At 39.9% G+C, this 20,787-nt stretch overlaps 1 protein-coding gene across 1 annotated transcript; it reads right to left on the bottom strand.

Moving 5' to 3' along the window:
- Positions 1-1,323: 1,323 nt before the first annotated feature.
- Positions 1,324-20,787, bottom strand: TMEM273 (transmembrane protein 273). Its single transcript, XM_052677412.1, has 6 exons — positions 20,769-20,787; positions 16,237-16,305; positions 15,458-15,568; positions 14,162-14,186; positions 3,511-3,537; positions 1,324-2,822 (listed from the first exon to the last, which is right to left on the bottom strand). Exons 1-6 carry the CDS (start codon positions 20,785-20,787, stop codon positions 2,777-2,779), a joined length of 297 nt encoding a protein of 98 aa, XP_052533372.1. The 3' UTR covers positions 1,324-2,776.

Genomic DNA, 20,787 nt, shown 5'->3' with positions numbered 1-20,787 from the left:
TAGATCTCCCACGTTGGACTTGGAAAATGTCTGTTTTCTCTGCTCTGCTGAGGCTGCATTGGCCTTTGGCACAGCACTTTGGCATCTCCATGTCTCATTTCCCCTCTCTATAAATTGTGAACATGCCTTCTTTGGAGTACGGGAATTGCCTTCACACTGTGGGAGTAGGGACCGTGCAAATTCATGGATGTAGTAACAGTAAAGGCCTCTATTTTCTTAGTAGATATATTTTCTATGGAATCCACTACTTCTTACTATGGAAAGTAAGTACACCTGAAGATATCAAACTCAACAGCATCTCTTTTGGCTTAGTGATGCTAAGCAGAAGCATGCTGAGGCCAGTAGTATCTGCTAGGAAAGTAGAGGCATGTGTTTGCTGGGCTTAGACTTTGTGCAGGCATTTGTTACTAGCCACTGTGACAAAGAGGCTTCTGGAGAAGGTGAGCTTTTATTCTGACCTAGGAAATTTCTTCTCAGAAAGAGAGTGACGCATTGGCACAAGCTGCCCAGGGAGGCGGAGGAGTCACCCACCATCCCTGGAGGTGTTCAGGAAACATGGAGATGTGGCACTGAGGCACATGGTTAGTGGGCATGGTGTCAGTAGTTGGACTAGATGATCTTATAGGTCCTTTCCAATCTTAATGATTCTATGGTTCTATGATCCTGCATTAGCAGGCACTTGGTATTCCATACCTGGTCTATGTGATCATACAGTGCTACATTTCTTTGCCCTTTCTTTGATTCACCTTCCATTTATATTTCTATTTGTAGGTGAGTATAAACATCTTAGTAAGCAGATTTGGTGTCCTTTGTTTGTGTTTTCCCATTTGAGAATAGCTTGTGGAAGTATTTGTAATAATCTTATTTTGTATTTATTTAAGTGTGGTTGTAAGATACAAACAAAAAAAACTTGACTAAAATGTTCTGATTCTTCACTTATAGCCATGAGAATGAGAGACCAAAGAAGATTCAGATTTCAACTGTTTTGATAGAAAATTTGCTATCCTTTCTGTTTGGGAAGAGTTGAATCTGGCTCTTCTCTTACATCACACGGAGCAGATTTATGTATTTTTCAATCCAGTACCTTTGCCTGATCAAGATTATTAACTATAATTCTCAAGGCCTTTCTCCCCCACTGCTTGTAACTTATCCTCTTTTTTGTTTATTTTCATTGTTATTTCCTGTCAAGTAATGAAATGATGCAAAAGAAATGTTTTTTTACACAAGTAAGGGAAGGTAATACCTTCCCTCCCTGACCACATGCTCTCTTCTTTTCCAAGTCTTAATTAAAATGGTACTAAGGGAAGCAAATCAATTAACGGATATCTTACAAGATAGTTTATTCCCTTACACAAGTACATGCACACAATTACTAGCAAGTATCACATTTAGTTCATCCATTAGCAAATGCTACTAATGAACTACACTGGAACTGAAGTGGGTAACAGACACCTAGGCAGCTCAGGGAAATTATTCCAATATATCACTTTTCTCTGGAATACAACTTATATTTTCTTGTTCAAAACATGCAAAAAAATCATAATCCAAGCAATAGGATTTTTCCTTTGTACATTTGGAAACATTACCTGACTTACTATGGTCAGAACAAAAATACACCCAAATCATTTCAGTTTCTATTAGTATTTAGTACAGTATCTTCCTCATAGAAACATAATTTTGGTATTTCTGCTCTGACAGTTTTGATTCTAAGCCCCTGACTCAGGGGATATCAGCTCTGCCTATAATGCAGGGCTGACTGTGGCTGTTCACAGTCTGGAGGTTAATTACTGGGTTGGGAGGCACCTGGTATCCATGAGTTTTTCAAGTCGTGCTTTTTAATAAGATATGGATTTTCCAAGCTGGAGTTGAGTCTAACAGTTGTTCTTCTTTCTTCTTGTCATTTGTAAGAAGCCTGTACCTAGAATCAGGTAACGCAGAGCTGATGGAAACAAATTGAACAGAATATACAAGGCTAGAACAAGAATGAAGGGGGTGGGAGACTGAAACTATTCATGAATTCAGAGTGAATTTGGTGCATTGTTTTATACTGAAAAAAATGAAGATGAGTGGATTTTGGAAGTGGTAGATTTGCTTGTTTGTAGAAAGTTGAAATGGAACGTTTCATTTCAAATGCGTAGAAAGTTTTTGTTTAGGGTATACAACAATATCTTAATTTCAATTTTCTAAAATCAAAACATGAAAAACACTTGTTTGTAATTGACCACAATTCATTTAAAATAGCTGTAATTAACATTATAATCTAAAGTTAAACAAAAGATACTGATCCTAAAGTTAAAAAATATAACTTTAGTTGATGTGAATGAAATGTTTTCAAATTAACACAAATCATTTTTCCCATCTTCCTTCAACCTCAAATGAATGACTTTTAAGATAATTCAACCTCATTTGAAATATGAGCACAATTGTGAATTCTGCAGATGAAATGTATTGCTAGCTTTTCGTTTACCCTGAATTTAATTGATTTTAGAAATCAGTCATACACTTGTCACAGACTAAACAGGATCTGTTAATGAGCAGAGTTCATCTTGCTTATTTTCCTCCTACATTTCCTTCTTGTGCATGCTGTTGGGGATTATGGGCTTTGTGATGCAGGTGATGGGAGTTAGCATGCACTGTAAGCTCTTCCTGTAACCAATCAATCAATTGGTCTTTCAATTAAAGAACAAGGAAAGGAATTACTACTAGTGAGATTCCTGTTCATGGGCAAGAGATATCCATTGATTCTCAGACCGGGTAACTGTCAATAGGAAAAGGATTATTGCTTATTTGTACTTTGCTGTTCTGGTGTGTTGGTGTCATCTCTGAAAAAAAAAGAAAAGACAGCATTACAGGTTAATGCTAACTTTCTGGTGTTGGTTTATCTAAAAATGATCCATAGCATCATTATAAAAACTGAAGTGGGTGCTATACAGAGAAAAATTACAGGATTTCTACAGAATTATTATTATTGGGGTTGTAATTGCATTCATAAAGTCCTTCCCGCTTGTTCTTTTCTTTCCTAGATGTTTTTGTCTCTTTGGAGGTACCTGTTTTCCCTCAGTGAGCTAACAGAATGAATGAAGAATCCTGACTGTCATGTGACTTCTAGATGCCCCCTCTGTTGCTAGGTAGGGGATGCAATGCACTTTAAGGCAGCATCCTGATGAGAGAATTGCACTGTATCATTACCCTTAGGGCTGTTTCCACAGACCCCTTCTCATCATCATCAGTGGGGAACAGCTCATGTGTCCCACTGTTGCTGCATCACCAAGAGCTCACTGCTCCAGTGGCTGCTCATGTGGAGCAGCTGCACTGCAGCACAGTCGAGCCATCATGTAGGTAGCCTGCACTATGCCTTATGTTGGGGAATCCCAGTTGTGCAGCTGGGATGCAGGAGAATGAGGCAGCTGTATGGCTTGTGACAGCCCACACGGAGTAGACCTGAACTCTCTGGGTGTCAGTAGGAGCCAGGCAGATTGTTCCCAGCCCCATGTGCACACAGAAACACACCTGTTCTGGCTTGATCCCATGTTTGACCTGCAAAGAAAAGCAAGTGAAATATTAATAGCAGCTTTCAGTGCATTCTTCAAAACAAATATGGAAAATATCAACATGTCTGCAGCTAGTGAAATGCAGGAACTTTTCCTCCTTTCTCTTTCTTTCATTGCTCTTAATGTTTTATTCAGCTTTACTCCATCTAGTGTCAGTGCTTGGAAGTAAGATTTCATCGTGCCTTGCAGCTCTCAGCTGTTAAATGTTCTTAGATCTTGTGACTTGGTGGGAAATGGCATTTGGTCCCCCTCCTTCAATACTACATAAGTATTTTCTGATGATTTTGCTAAAGAAATACCTTGCAGGACATCAGGCAACCAGGGATGGATTTCTTGTAACTTGCCTCAAACTTTTTCCTCCTCTGAGAAAAGTTTTATCACATTGTTCTTTTTGAAAGTTGTGCTGAAATTATCTGTTAATGTGAAATTTGCTGTGCCAACCATTTGTGTCAGTAACAGCGAAGAGCTGATCTGCAATCTTTTAGCTTGAACTTGGCATAAAGTCCACAGGAGAGCATACAGAGCCCTCAGGTTCCTGGAGCTTGTCTCTTTTGCCTTCACCAGCCTACTCTGCAGACAAAGTAATTCCAAGTAGAGACACTGCTCTGCTGTGGTTTGGGGTACTACAATTAAATACCAGCTCTTTTCAAAGAGGAGAGAGACTCGAGAACACCATCGGGGACCAGATGTCTGCAGTGCTTATGAACTTGTCAAAATTTCTTCACGCACACATAAAAAGACACAGAATTAAGCATATAAATTAAGTCACACGAATTTCTGCCTGTCTGCAACTGTAGTCATTAAAATAATAGTAATAATTCCGCTTTTATTCTGGCCACGGCAGCTGATTAATGCAGAATGAGGCCAGTGCAAAGTGATCCGAGCAAACTGGAGTGAATCAGCAGTGGGTTAGGTTTAGGGATGCTCACCTGATCCCATTCCCTGCCTGTGTTTGGGGGGAGGTGGCAGGGAGCTGCTGGGACAGGCACTGTCTTCCAGCCCTGTTCTGAAGAGATTGGCAGCCCCGTCCTAAATAATTTGAATTCTCTGCATTTGGGAGGAGCAGAGAAGACTGCTGGGGAGGCTGATGCTCTTTGAGCTGCGCTGTGTACTTGGTAAGTTTCTTACAGAGAATGGCTTTCTTGCTGTTACTCTCAGGCTTCTTTCCCACAATTGGCAGTGCCAGCTGGCACACAAAAGGTGGTCCAGCCTTCCTAAGCACACTGGCTTTAGAATTCCATCACTTCCTTTGTGCTGGCCATCCTTGAGCAGCCTGTTCTCACTAAAAGTGGTTGTTGCTATGCCATGCAGATTTGCAGCAGGTCTGATTCCCTGGGCAGAGCACACAGATGTTTTGGGAGGGAGGGGGGAGCAGGACAGGATTTCTTTGAGATGGGACCATTCTTTGGGAACAGCTCACACTCGTACTGTGCTCTCCTCCAGAGAGCAGTGGAAGCTCACTCCCAGCCCACAAGGACTCAAAAGGCAGTACTGTTAACTAAAGGATAGTTGCTCCTGGCTCCACTACCTCTTCTGTACCAGTAAATAAAACAAGGGAGTGGGTCAGGTGTTGTGATTTAATGCACTGAAAATACCCTAGTTACTTTTCAGCTAGTGGTTTTCTGTCTTTTTCTATTTACAAGTCCATATTCGCTTTCTGTTGATGTGTAGGCATCGTGAATGGTATTTAAGCCAAATTTAAACACACATGAAAAATCTTAAGGCCCTTTAAACCCCTCAGAAATAGCCTACAGAACCCCCAGGCACTTGCAGCCTGCAAGGCAGAAGTCAGAGTTTCATTTTGTGACACTTGCTCTTTTTTTCAGCTCTCAGACACCAGGATGAAAAGCTGTGATACCCTGTGAGGCCCCGTACAAAATGTACATGAAGTATTGAGGTGAGTGCATGCAGTGATAGAAGACAGACTTGACATGGGTGCTGGGTAGGTGCTCTCTGGGAGCAGGAGCCCTCTGCCCTGCAGCAGCCAGGGCAGGAGTTAACGCACCCCAGATGGGTGTTGATAGGAGCACAGAGGGTGATCTTCCACCTGTGAACTTGTATCTAGTTTTGCATCAGCTCCAGGGAAAGGCAGGATTCTTTAGTGCTGGAATCAGGGCACCAGCGGGTTTGCCAGCAAAGACCACAATGGCTGTGGAAGGAATTGCCTCCGACAGGTGTCTAAATATTACCAGGAAAGCATTCTCCTGACTCAGCAGGTTTGGGACTAGCTCTTACAATCAAATGATTTAGAGCTATTCAGGACTAGCCTCAAACAGTTGTGCAGAGGAGGAGGAAGGAATAAGGATTCCTGTCTGTTTGGCAGCTGTAGAAAGGTCAACTGCAAATGCAGCCCCCAGATCTGATGAGAGCACAGGCATCTTGGGGCAGATGCTCTCCTAGAGAATGTGGAAAGTAGCCAGGAAGAGGAAAAAATAGCCAGAAGTGTGGCTCTGCCCATCAGGCTAATAGCTGGCATCAGTGAAGTATCCTGGAATGGGATTTAATGAACCCTAACAGTCTGGGCTGTGTGTATATAATACTGCTTTTGTGTGCATGCATCTGTATATTAAATATTCCCTGATTTCATGAATAGTGCTGAAGTCATTGAGGGCCCGAAACTGCCTACCAATTGCCTTAGGACTGCTTTTTACAGCCTGGTGTTCAGAGCACAGTACAAAGCTCAGTGTCCTTGGTTTTGACGTATGTAATTACAAAGATTAATTTCATTTTATTTAAAGGGTAGCCTGAGCAAAAGTAACTTGCCAAGGTTGTTCAGAAGAGCAACCTTCTGCTAGGCAAGATAGTTAGAGAACTAGGTAGAAAAGCCAGTTTATTGCTCCATTTGTTGAATTAACAGAGAATGGGTATTTAAAATTTGTTTCTGCAATTATGTATTTGCAAGAGGTTGAGACAGCCATTTTTACTAGGATTACTTGCCCTTCTTTTTTAATATACTTACACAAATACACAAGAATTTGTTTAGACCACCTTTGCCTGTTTCTATATGTGTTTACTGGCAATCGCGTGCATGACTACAGTTTTGGGTAGCTTTTAAACATTTTTCATTAACCTCAGTTCCCAGAGTTCATTCTGAGAATACCTGCTCGGGTTTTTTTTTTTTCCAAAGAATCGCTGGAATGAATGCGACCTTCAGTCTATCCTTAACACTGAGCAAAGAATCAGACCTGATCCAGTATATTTTGGCTGGGCTCATCTTGTGCAGGTTTGTACTGGTCCTTAGCAAAGTGTCAAAGCACTCCCACTGCCAGAGTGGACAGTAACTCTCCAAGTTGTCTTCCACTCACATTCCCGCAATAGTTGTTCACTGCTGATATTTTTTCATGGTGACAGTGCAAAGGGAAACTTTGCCATCTAAGCAGACCACAAAGGATCGTTTTTGATTGATTCGGTAAAGTAGATGCCTTCTTTGCAAATCTCATTTAGGTTATGGAGGCTATGTCTTTGTTTTTCCTTATTTGTAAACCTCTAATGATTGATGAAAACCCCGTTGGCATGATGACTGTGCTGTTTGGAGAATGCATTAGTTGGGAGAATTTGAGAAAGTCTTCTGGAGAAAGTATGAGTGCTGAAAGAATAGCTCAAAGTATATATAGCCGAGGAACGGTAAGAGAAAGCTTTCAGATCTTTGATCCTAAAGGTGTCAGAGATTCTATTGAATGACCCAGACCCAAGAAAAAATACTGACCATCATAGTTTAAAAAGAGAGTAAAAGAGGCTTGTTTTAGGAAAGCAAGCACAGATGCCGGTGCCTCAGTGATGCTAGGATGTTGGGTTTGCCTGGATGACTGGGAATTTAAAGAGAACAGACATGCAAGTTACAGCTAATTCTTTTCCCTTTGATGCCTCAATTCTCATACAAGATGCTCCATGAATGTGTATGAGAAAGCTTCTTTGAAGTGGTGATAACTTCTGTAGGAAGGAACAATAGCACTGAATGGCAGCATCCACACAGATGTCTGAACAAATCCTGAACGGGGTCATGGCTTGAATGAAACAGTGAAAATGGACAAGCCTTATACCAGATATCTCCAAGCTGAAAAGTGAAACACCTTACTTCTGGGAAGTATGTCCTCTTAACATCAGATTAGTTCAAAGAAAACATCCATCTCCAAGGCTGACGTATTTCCATACAAGGAAATTGCTGCACTGACAAGTAATTAAAATTCATAAAAATTGCTCTATTGTGGTTTAAAGCAACCAATAGCAGTCCCTGCTTCCTCCTGTCTTCATTTAAAAATTTGCTGTGGAGAAGACAGTTTAGTTACTCTGATTGGTAACTATAAAATAGAATTCCTTTGCAGATGTATTTTTGGCATCTTGCTATTTCAAGAACTTTTTCCTGTGAACTCGCCTATAGTACAGCAGCAGTATGTGTTTGCATCTTAAGCAGATATGATTTCAATGGATAGTAGAGTGGCTGAGAGGCTGGACATATAGTGTTACGTGTGGATAACTGATCCAGGGGTTGAGCCATTGCAAAGCATTTCAGAGCGCAGAGTCCTGAACAGCCCACATTCTGGATCTTAATTCTTTTTCCCTATGCACCACCATTCCCCATGACACGTTTAAATAACGGCAAGACCTCTTCTTTTTAAATGCATTTTTACTTAAAGATTTTGATTTGTGAATTTTCTGAAGGATTCCTCCTTGAGACTTTCTCAAGTACCCTAGCATTAAAGTAAGGTGACCAGTTAAGTTTTTGAGCTCAGACTTCAGCTAATAGTATCAGTGGTGTGACTTATGTGTACTTGATTGCTTCCTGCAGTTCACGGTATTATAGACCAGTCTGGACTACTTAGATCAAAAGCAAACTTAAGAACTGTTCTCCACTTGAAAATATGATGTTTTTCTTTCTTTGTGGCTCTAAACCCGATGGAAGCACTGAAACTTAGATCAGCTATTGTTAATGTTCCTTATTTCTGCCTGTCTGTGCAGCTGAATACAAGCCCAAATGTAATAAAACAGGAAAAAGGTTCTTAACCTAAATGTATAGGCTGAGACAGTTTCTATAACCTATGGAGCTTCTGGAAGAAACTGCAGCTCAACATTCAAACTTGTGCTTCATTGTCCAAAACATGTCTTTGCAGTGCCATCTATCTCTGATGTTTATCTTTTCCAAATGGATGATTTCCCCTTCTGTTTAATCCATGGCAGTATTTTTAGAGTTGAACAACATAGAGAATGGAGGCTTTCAAGATGCAATGATTGTTTCGCCTTGGTTTTAGAGAGGGAGGTTAGATGTAAGCAATGAGACATTACTTCAAACCCTGTCTCAGCCTCAAAGGTTATCATTTCATGGGGGCTTTGAGAATTTGCTCAGCTGCAGGCCCTTCGCAGATTGCCGGTAGCCTGGACAGTAACATGCTATTTCTACAAAACACTTCTTGTACTCTGCAATTGTGATTTTCCTCTGTTCAATGGGGATGTTCAGTGCAAGAGACCATCCTTGCAGGCTCCTTTTATGCAGGGAAACTGGGTAGGCTGAAACTAAATGTGGCTAAAATTAAACCTTGCCTCCCAGAGGAACACCTTTGAGCTGGAGTTGCAACTGTGTCCTGCATTTCTGGGCTGTAGTGAGCCATTATGTGCATGGAGAATACACAGTGCCATCATGTGCCACTCTGTGTGATTTGTTGCTGGTAAAGGACATCTTTTGCCTGTTTCATGAGGGTGTAGGAAGAAAGGAGAACTGTTTTTCATGGAGCTACTTCTAATTATAGTCTTTAAGTATCTTACTGCCTTGAAATTGCTTATTGACCTTACTATTATTTATGAAAATCTGACATGACCAGGAAGGTGCATCACTCATGCTTGGAGTGCACAGATTTTGTGTGGTCAGAATGAGGAAAGAGGGTTTTTCCTTTCAACGGGCATGGTCTGCTACAACCCACTGGAAAAATTCCACCAGCTGAGAATAGTGCACGGATGACAATATTTAGCTGAGTTGTTTTTCCCTTCAAAAAAGAGATTTTAAACAAGTATTTAGTTTAGTTCCAAGCCCTCTGTCTAAAGAATCCTCTGACATGCATACCATGTATTTCACAAGAAAAGTCCAGCAATGGAAAGAAATGGAAGAAATCAAGTGTAAACTCAAGAGAACATCTAGATGCTTGTTTGGGTAGCAAAAGAAAATCGCCAATCTGCTTGGCACTTTGTGTGTGCAGCTCTGAAGCTCCTCCTTCACATATCATAATGACTTGTGCATTGCATTTAAAACCTGATCTTATGCTGAGTGATTTATGCAGGAGCCTGTAGAACCCTCAAAGCTGCATGATGAGTTTTGATATACACTGCTGCTAAGAATGTGTTGAGGCAACAGATTATTTTAGCTATTTCAGCAGGATCAAATGTGTGCCTTTCCATTTTACTCCATGTCCTCTGTCTCTCCATCCTTCTCCTTGTCTCTGTATGCCTCTTTTTTTGTCTCCTGTCAGAATAAATCTGGCTGCCATACACTGTAGTTAACTCAAAATATTGCTAGCATTAAATGTGCCCAGACATTTTTATTAATACATTAAACTTGCATGAAATTTTAGGCATTATAATTTACTAAGCTTACACCAAGATGATATTTGAAACTGACATGAGCTATTAATTAAAAAAAAGGACATTAAATAATTGTCAGTTGACGTCTAAATTACTGTTTTGTTAGTTGACAGCAGCTTGCCTCAAGGCTCTTTCTCTTCTCAGGTGTTAGTAAATATTCCATTGTGTTTAAGGGCACCCCATTGTGAACTGATTGTTTAAGCCATGTGTTATATGCCTGACTTAATACAGAGGTAAACACTGTGAGTTATTTCACGGTGAACTGGTATCATTTAGAGCTAGAAATACTTCTGCTGTAATGGCTTGGGAAAACAGCGAAAGTGACACGCGGGAATGCTGTCTGACTTTGGTGAAAACATGACCTTGTAGTGTTTTCTCTTAGGTTAGGTTCCACGGCTCTAAAATGAAAGGGGATTATCTGCATTCCTTTGTCTGCTCTAAGTTTGATGACCATGATGACACTGCTCTGGATGACATCCACCTAAGCTTATGACAGTCATTGGGATGGCTTGAGGCACTTATGGGTACAATATGTGAAATGTGAAACAAAATTTTAGCAAGCGTGGTGTCAGTTGGATTGAGGTGGTAGTTTTTTGTTTTACTTTTCCCTGAGCAATCATCAGTGGTCAAGTAGAAAATTGTCTGCAGATGATATACCAGTTTTCCTCTCCAGTCCTAAAGGAGTGATACACTGATTATCACTTAGAATGCCTGTATGATTGATTGGAATAAACTTAGGAGGTAGTAATTTGTAGTAGAGTTTTCTTTATCGAAAGGGTTTTCCAGAATGAGCCACTGGCCTAGAAATGCCATGAATTAGAGTCCTCAGAGTATTGAAGCAAGTAGTGAAAATTAGGTTACATCTGATTACCATGTCTCCATTGACTTGAGTAAATGGGGAGTTATCCCTTTGACCAATAGGAAAAAATGAATCTAATAAAATGAGCATATAGCTTGGTTACTCTTGTGGAAATTCACAGTACTTATAATACTGTAGTGTTTACAATGTAAGTATTCAAGGTAAATAATATTTGTGGACTATTGACTGGATGATCTTGGAAGTCTCTTCAAGCTTTGGTGATTATGATATTTAAGTGTGGCTTTCAGGAAAGTGATGGTTTCTGGTCCAGTGTCCTGAGGGGTTGCAGTGTTCATGTGTTATGAGGTTTTTTGTTTGTTTGCTTTTTTTTTTTTTTCCAAGTTGTTAGGAACAGCTCCTTCCCATACACTTTATTTTTAGACGTACAAATGTCCTCAAACACTTAAATGATGAATGTTAAAATCTAAAACATATACCACCATTTGTTGAGTCCTACAAAGAAGAGATGCCAGTATGAATAAGAGTCCTGTGGAAAGGTCCTATAAAGGGTAGGAGAAAAGATGAAATAGAACACTGGATTTTGTATGCTGCATTTCCCTTTGATTTTTCTGTGACTAGATAGTTTATATTGAAGAATGGTGGTGCAAGAACAAGTTTTTGCTGAGATGTGAAATAGCATAGATTTGTTTATAAAACAAACTATGTTATATACTTCCTAGCTAAAAAGTGGTGTTATCTCAAGAATATCTGTATTTCACAGGTAATACTGTTGTTTTCTCACTAATATCCTCATAAGCTCCTTAGAGCCTAATGTACGTGTTTGCATCACCTGCAGCATTGTTTTATCAGTTGTGCTACTCTATCATTATAGTAGATAAACAAGAGCAGATTACATATTTGTTACTCACTGAGGCTTGCATTATATACTAACTCTTACACTTACAAAACAATGGTTTCCTCAAGACCAGTAAAAGTAAATACTGTTTCCTCAGATCAGCTTCTGTTTTATAGAACCCCTTTAAAATCCACTAAGGAGTAGTACATAGGTGCCTCAAAGTGAACAAGAACAAAGGAGTTTATACATTACTCAGTGCTATAATAAAATTAAAAAGTACAACTAAGAAAAGATGGTTGATTTCCAGTTGTTTTCTACTTAACAGAAAAACATCATCTTTAGCATACATAGTTTTGCCCCTAAATATTCTGGAATTACAGCTTTTCTCACTGGTCAGCGTCAGTGGCTCAAAGGCAGAAAACTTATATGCATTGCATCCTGTTTCCAGCCTGAAGATCAGAATTTTAACATGCAACTGGGAACTTCTACCTTTTAGCAACTGCTTGTAGACTGGGACAAGGAATCATCTGAGAGGCCAGTGTAAGATCATCATTAAGGCTGCTAAATCTTGCTGCCATGACAAAATCAGTCGCTTCCCCTAGGAAGATCAGAGGGAAGGTGTCATGAATGCTCATACTGTCTCTATGGTTTCTGTTTTGCTTTAGTTTTCTTCTTCACCTGCTCTTCCTCATTCACTGCTTTCCATACTGTCCTTAGCTCACCAGAAACAGCGTACTACGTGCTCAATGTTTTGTCTTCTGACTGTACAATAGTCCTAATTTGTTTTGGGTTGATAGGCAGAAATTGTGAGTGCCTTGGAAGAAAATAGATTGAATGTTCTGTGATGTGAAAGGAAACGGGTTTTGTGCCCATTAGCTGGTTTAGGTTGTGAAAGCATCTTCCTTGGAAAACATTATATGCTCCAGGCTGGGGCCTTTTTCTGTCAAGCAAAACACTGAAGTACTTTTCTCAAGGAATGTCCTTGCCTTGATCTTCAACTGAATGTCTGCATATGTTGTATGGGCTCTGTGAGGAATGGTGGTGATGGGGACATGCCTATTAGCCTCATATTCATCTCTTTGAGAGAGGCTAAAAGGCTTTTCTTAGGTCACTGAGAACAGCTGTTGCCTTCACTTTATGAGAATGCTGATTAATTTATGTAATCTCTTTTCTAGTTACTTATAAAGTGTCTTGTAGAAACACAAAACATCATCTACTCCTGCAGATTATTGTGATCCAACAGACAACTTGCAGGCTACGTTTCCCACTGTGTACATCTCTGCCCTATTGAATGACCTCAGATGAGGAGCAGTCATCTCCTAAGCAATCTGGCATTGCCTCTGGTATCATTAGGTGCTCAAAACATATAGTGGACTTGCTGTTTCTGGGTAGGGGGAAAGAAATTAAAGGGTAAAAATGTATCCCTTACAGAATGATCACTGTATGACTTGATCTGTAAGAAACCTGGGGAAAAGGGAGATCTCAGAACTGGTCCAATCGTAGTGACTGGGAAGCTTTGGACAAAGCCATTTGCTTAGATTTGTATATATTTAATCTAAAGCACTTTTGAAAATATCAGTATCATAAAAACAAAAAATACGGAAAAATTCTAACAGTGTGAAAGAAAACCCTTGAAACAAGGCGTTTGGCTTTCATCTAGTAATTCATTTAATGCTTTTGGAGTTGTTTTTTTTGTTGGTTTGTTTTTGATGATGTTGTTTTGGAGGGCTGGTGATTAAAACTTGCAATTGTAATATGAAATACAAAATAAATAGGCAGAATCAAAAGTATTTGAACAATTTACTTTTTAAAAGAAATCTCATCCTACTGAGATGTTTTTTTCCAGTTCTTACATGTCAAACTCCTGTTGAATGGGATTTCCCTTTTCCATGCTGCTCCACTAGATATACTGTTGAGTCACGGCCTGAACCACTGATTGAGCACGTGGGGAAAGGACTGGGTCAGCCCTGAGAGCACACCTGAAGGCAATTCAGCTGTGTGACCGGAAAAAATGGCTGCACCTCTCTTAGACCCCATTTAAAGGCTGACTGCCACTGGGGAAAGTTCTCTGAGATCTCTCTTTTGTAGAGTTTTCTCTGAGAGCTTAGAGCTTCAGAGACTGGTGAGCACTTTTTCTTTTTCTTTGTAACACCTTTCCATTTGTGCTAGTCTCTTTGTCATTACACCTCCTGTATGGCCATTCCACTGCACTGATCTTTCTGATCATTACAACTGGGTAGCGTGGTCCTCTAGAGACCTGCATATATGTTGTGTTATCTTTTAAATCACAGCTGCAGGGAAATATCATGCATAAAGACAGCAGAGTTAGTTACTACAGTTGGTATATCACACTGCATCTCAGAAGACCCAAAAAGCAATGACTCTTACCTTCTATCCATTTTGCCCTCTGACTCTAAAGAGAGAATAGGAAAATAGGATTAGTTAAAAAGCAAGGAATAGGGTGGTGATAGACCTGTTCAGAAGTAGTGAGGATGCAACCAGAACAGGTGGTGAAGCAGGCAAAGCTATCCTGTCTGAGGTAAAACTCTGATACTAGCAGTACCACGTAACATTCCTAAAGCCTTTCTCAGTTCTTCCATCTGGAATCTCTTCTGACAATTTTTCTCAAAATTATTTTTGTTTTTATTTTAGCTATTTTGAGACTGTAGTACATCCTCAGAGTATAATGAGGACCAACTTCAAGGACAGATGCTTGATGAAAATTAGGAGGAAGTAGTTTCCCCTTAGGACCATTGCATACTGCCCATAAAGAAGACATCAGACATTTATCTTTCAGGAAGTGGCATTACAATATCATTTGTGTCCTCATGGGGTGCCTGGGGAGTCTGTTTGCAAAAATATCCATTAAGAGATCAGCATTTACTGAAAATGGCATTGAATCTATGCTATGATGGAGACCAAAAGGCTAGGCTCAGGGAGCTCAGTCTACTTCACTTCATGCTTGACAGTTAAGACAGCTCTGCTCTTCTTTTTACTAAGCAAGAGACTGTATCTGCTGTCGAAGGGCTGGGACATGGTAAACTGCTGAATTAATAGTTATACAGTTTGGGATGCTGGGACATAACTTGTTTGTTACATGAAGGCTAAAGTGAAGATACAGTTGCAGAACCAAGTTCTAGATATGGTGAACAGATGGTTGGTTCCCAATCCTGATATGTAGCAGCCTGGCTGCACTGAATTCTTTCATTGCATTTTTCAGATTGACATCTCTAATAACTTCTTTTATTTTTAAAGTGATGGAAATTTGCTAAGTTTAGGGGAATTCCTTTGTTCTGAAAAATGAACTACACAGAGCTGGTGCTTTGCATGCACCTTGAGCTGCAAAGTTGATTTTTGAAATCCACTCCTGTCCATCCTACAAATCCAACAGACTCTTACTTACATTGAATAGGTAGAATTTTGTTTCAAAAATTTGTTACCCAGAAAGATATCCAAGCAGTAAGCTGTAGTGAATCATATTTCTCTAGTTAAGTGGAATAGCTGATTTAGTTACACTGAAAACTTCTGGGTCCCTGGCACTTCCGACATTTTCAAATAGTTCTTCAGAGGAAAATTGGAGTTGCAACAAACATGCAATGCCTAACAGCAGAGCTCAGATCTGCTGATCCAGAGCACAAGGAAATCTAGAACTCTGAATAAGAAATCAGGAGTAACTTCTCTTACCTCTGAAGACATGGTCAAGCATTTGTTTTTTGATCATGCAAATTATTACTGCTATAAAAGCAATTGCTAGAAAGGCTCCCAGAGTAACTCCTATAATAAGATACGTGAAATCTGTAAAAATTGAAAACAAATCTGTGAATACACACCAATAATTAATAAACAGAACTGTGTTTCAGATATGGTAACACAAAGTTGCAAAGTTAAAAAATTTTGTTTGTATATTTTTATTGGTTTTCTCTTCTTGAGAAGGGGCTGACAAAGCTGAGCCAGACTGGCTAGCTGGGAATACTAACATATCAGACTGCCCCTGTATAGCATGAAGTTGTGCAAGCCTGTTGGCTAATGGGCTCAATGAAGTTTTATGGTAATGAACAAGTTTAGCATTCAGTGTATCCAGGTCTCAGCTGAGTTTTATAGCTACAACTCTAATTTTTCCCTCAAAATGGATCCCAAAATCCCAACTGCCCTTCACTTTGTATCCCCAGACTCATATTCCTGCCTCCTGACTGCTCTGTATGTGAGTCCTTACTAGGAAGATTTTTTTTTTTTTTTTAAGTGTAAACTGCAAAGCGTATCATGATTCATGTGTGCACCATAGGGATCCACCTTCATCTATCAGGCTGAGGCTATAGTCCCACAGCAAGACTTTACTGTGCTAGGAAAAGTACAAGCACATAAGCAGAGTATGATTTTCTGTACATAAAAAGCATGTGAATTCTTCTAGATATATAACGCAAAAAGGAATGTAGTTTTTCGCTTTTCTGTCCCCATGAACTCACCTATTTCCTCTGTGTTTCCAGAAGCATATACCTTTGCTCTCCAAAAATCTGAAACGTAAATATTTTGGCCTGTTAGGACATCAAGAAAAGTGTTCTACATCTACCTGGATAAAACTGAGAATGGTGTATCAGTCATTCTGCCTTCTTTGGTGGCTGGGCTTTCATTTCTTCTCCAGTAAAATGAATGCTAGAAATAGGATTGCTTTTAAACTTGAAGTATAATCCTCTTCTTCCCAAAGCCATGCAACCAATCATTTTGGTCCCTTTAGAGAGTCCACCTTAAGTCTGCTTTGCAGATGGCTGGAAACCTCTCTTGAGCTGAGCATGGGCTCTGGGATTTCTGCCATGATGTCAAAAAATCCGATCTATTGGGTAGCTCTGAACAGATTTATTTTTATTTACTGATCTTAGTCACATTTTTAATCCCAAATTTTCATAAATTATGAACCAAGCTTCAAAGCTATGGAGAGAAGCTTAAAACAAGCTCTTGCATTTTAAACCAAATGTATTTTGGGAGCTGTAATTCTCAGCTGAAAGTATTTTTTTTCCCTGTTCTTCATAATCAAAATGTCTGGAAATTTATTTTATACAGACAGAAACAAAACACTTTTCTCTTCAAAAATCCCATGATGCTTTGAGATGGGAGTTGGAAGGTGTGAGGAATTCGTTTCCAGATCCGACCACAAAGATGTTTGTTTAACCTGACCAAAATCGAAGTTACAAAGAGAAGGAAATTTAAATAAATAAAACCAAGACTATGTTGTTGGTGTAAAAAGCAAAGCTCCTGGGTTTCCAGATTCACAATCAGTCTCTTTTAGTCTCTTTGCTCTTGCCTGTGAATTTATTTCATTATAAATTAAAAATAATTTTTAAAAAGCCACCTTTCTTCCACCTCTCTAATTATTCTTTGTGCTCATATGAAGAATGTTTCAAATTCAAACATAATAAAAGTTATATTGTATTACTTTTATTATCCTAATGGTCATAATACATAGACCTTAATGTATGCTTTCTAATAGAATTAAACCAGTGACAGATTATGTGTTTTATGGCAGAAATAATATTTTACATGGAATATTTTATGTAGGTCAGTTTAATATATTGAGATTTAATTATTAGTTTCCTTTTAAAAAAAGGAGGGAAGGAAACCTCTGAAATCCCATGGGACTGAAGGGGATGTTTTCAGTTCATACTTCCAATATGATTTTAATTAACATTTAATATAATTTACTAGATGCTCCTTGAAAACCTTTCGCTTTTGAGGAGTGAGTGTTAGATGGCTGTCTTCTGTTTGCTTTGGTTTTTCCTTAGGTGGAAAGAAATGGATTAATGCAGTCATAGAATCATTAAGACTGGAAAGACCACAGAGATCATCTAGCATAACCATCAACCCATACACATGCATGTCGATGATTGATCTAAGTCCTGCCTTCAGCTCTGATCTCTTGGGGATGGACACAATCCTCAAGGGTGACAGCAATGATTCCCAATGCTCTGCAGCACCCCAGGCCCAATTCTAGCTTTCTGACTGGCTCTCATCTCTGGGTTCGGACTATCTCCCATCCTTTCAATAAACCCTCTGAACTTGGACAAGATTTGCTTCTGGGTCATAGAACCTTGAAGATGAGTTTGATATCTCTATTGGAGTGACTTCCAGATCATTCTCAAAGGATCTTGAGGCAACTGATGGAGCTTTCTGACCCCTCAAATGTGCCTGACTCATCCATAACATGAAATTTGCACCATAACACAGGTTGATGACTTTGTGAAGAGACACCACTGAGTTTTACTGATACTGTACGGCCAGTTTGCCTGCCTAAATCCGGTCTAATCTGCAGTACTGGATATCTGGGTGGGGAGCAGAATGCCAAGGAGGTAAAACAGCAAGTGACTTGAATTATGTCATGGTACCTTAATAGGACATTCTACGTGTAATTCTATCAATATCTGCAATGGCATGATTTTGTCTACGATAATCTGTACTGGATAGTTAGAAGGTGGAATTGATTCTTGTCAAGGGGACAGTGGAAGTCTTCTGATAACAAACAAACCCTGTGTGGTTGTTTGGAGATACCAACTGGGGAAGTGGCTGCACTAGTTCCAATAGGCCTGGAATTTATCGAAATATAACTGTATTTAAAGACTGGATTTATAAAAACATGTATGCCAACAGATGGCAATGCCATCTGGTTGTTCTGTGATACTAATTGTGTTGATGTTGCATATTGTGTTTGAACCAGGAGCCATGATTTTATTTACTACCCTGGAGGTAAAACAGCAAGCAGGTGATGAATCCATATATATATATATATATATATTTGCACCACATGTATATATAAAAATTCCCCAGACTGCGAGGGGACCTGAATCTCCTGTAACCTGCCATAATAAAAACATGCACCTTGTCTCCCTTGATGCACAGCTCCTTCCTCACTCCCTTCTATTGCCTCCTGTTTCCATGTGATTTTCTTCCTCCTCCCTCTCAGATTTCTCCTTTTCATTGGATCGGGTAGTGGTTGGCCTTGTGGCACTGAAGTAGCCAGGGGTTCAGCATCTGCCTCCTTTGGGGGGGAGCAAAGGGGAAAGGAAGAAAATAACTGGGAAGCTGAGAGGTAATGTGGAATAAAAGATCTCACTGTGTATCTGAGCAGCTCCATAGTCAAAAGGGAATGACTTCAACAAAGAAGTTATTACTGGCAATGACTCCACTGAAAACAATTCCTGAAAACCATTTCTAGTGGAAATGCTGAGTCATGGCTTGAAGGAGTGATTGAGCACCTGGTGGGAAGGCAGGGCCAACTCAGGTGCATGCAAAGCTCCTGATTAACCAGAAGAGGTAAAGCCAGGATATACCCTTTCCTAGACCTCATTTAAGTGTTGGCAATGGAGGCAAGGGTATCTTGGTGGAGATTCCTGCATACCTGAGGCGTTTTGAAGGTAAGCAGTTTTTTTCCCTTTATTTCTGTGCTAATGACTACTGTATCTGAGCGAATCCTCTCTTGCTGCAGCCTAGGACTTTGCTACTCTGCTGTCATTTCTGTGTTTTCCATCATGTTACAGCATTATTTAAAATAATAATAATAATAATAATAATTGGCTGGTGTTTGATGCAGCAAAATTCTAAGCTAAATATAAATTCTGTAAGGTAGGCATTGTTCACATCTGTCTAAATGGTTTCCTTCCTCTGTCCTTTTCCACAGAAGACAAATGTCACTCCTACAAGGAAGCAGGAACTCCTCTAGTCCTTGCCAGGCTCCTCTCTATCCAAGGCCCACAGATATGGTATTGTCTACACCCTTCTGTGTAATGCTTGGAGGCATGTCAATGCATTTTCCCTGTATCTATTGCAGAGTAGCTTTTGCATGTCTTGCTGTTCTTAGGTCTACATCTCCTTGCTCCAGGGAAATGTTGTCGTATTAATGGGACTTGCACCATTTGTTTGCTGAGCAATAGCTAGTCAGTAATAGGGAGCATTTGCTGCTGACATTCTCTTCACATCTATAAGCACAGCTGGTTAACCATGTCCTTTGTGGCAAACAGCCTCATTCCTCTGGGTTCTTGGGAGCATCCATAGGAAGGCGCAGAGAATATCAAAAGCCAACAAAATGGTAATGAGAGTGACAAATTTCTATGCATACTAAGAAAGATGGAATGAGGACAGAGCACTGCTCTAGACCTATGGATAGTATTGCTTGCAGAGGCAGCAGGAGCATGTTTCCAGTGAATGTTAGGGGGAATGTCTGTTCTGTGTGCTTCAGGTGGGGAAAACTATCTGTGGTATTCCCCAAGGACAGGTGATTTTCTGTGAATTTCTGCTCGAAATAGGGTGGCATGGGGTGTCTGTTTGGTGACAATGAGGTTTTGACCACCAGAGGGTGCCTGCCCCCTTACCTAATGTCTTGGAGGTCACTGTAACCCATGTAAGCTTCTGTTGTGGAGTTGCTATCAACTCCTTCTTCTCTGGTAGTCCACCTAAGCCCCAGTGTTAACATGAGTTCTGATGATACTTCCTAGCTGTGTGACCCAGTACCTCCCTACAAAAAATGGAGCTGAGAAACCATGAAGCAAGAGGCAAGTTATGAGGGTGACAAAGCCTTGCATTGGCTTGAATGCCATAGAAGCATTATCCTGAGTCAGGAGCTTCAACATCCTATGAGAGACACAAAGACCAAAAGTGGTTTGCAGGTAGCATGCATGTGGATCAATTTCTTCCTATGCTCCATTGAACTACTTTCCTGCATTGTGCCAAACAGGATGCTTGGCAGCTTTGCCATCTCATCTGCAAAGGTGCATGCTTTTAACTTCAGGATGTCTTCTGGATGATGCCTTAGTACTCAAGCTAGGAAATCTTGGCTAGAAAGCACAGTAAAATTCTACACTGTTTCAACATAAGTTCCTTCCCTAAGGATCAGAGTTCTAAATAAATTCTTAAACAACATACATGCAGTCATATGGGAAATAACCTCACAAAGTTCAGGGAAAAAAAAGCACCTCTCTAAAAGGATGAAAAAGAAATACAATAGACCACTTACGTAAGAGAAGAAACGTCAT

The sequence above is a fragment of the Tympanuchus pallidicinctus genome, unplaced genomic scaffold (assembly GCF_026119805.1).
Source record: "Tympanuchus pallidicinctus isolate F22 unplaced genomic scaffold, pur_lepc_1.0 scaffold16, whole genome shotgun sequence".
In the NCBI taxonomy this organism is placed as follows: domain Eukaryota; kingdom Metazoa; phylum Chordata; class Aves; order Galliformes; family Phasianidae; genus Tympanuchus; species Tympanuchus pallidicinctus.
This window is presented reverse-complemented; position numbering and strand designations above follow the sequence as displayed.

Coding starts and splice junctions, on each gene's coding strand:
- TMEM273 (XM_052677412.1), bottom strand. Junction 15,569..16,236: donor TGGAAACACAGAGGAAATAG/GTGAGTTCATGG, acceptor CAATTTTTACAG/ATTTCACGTATCTTATTATA. Junction 3,538..14,161: donor GAGGGCAAAATGGATAGAAG/GTAAGAGTCATT, acceptor TTTTCTTTGCAG/GTCAAACATGGGATCAAGCC.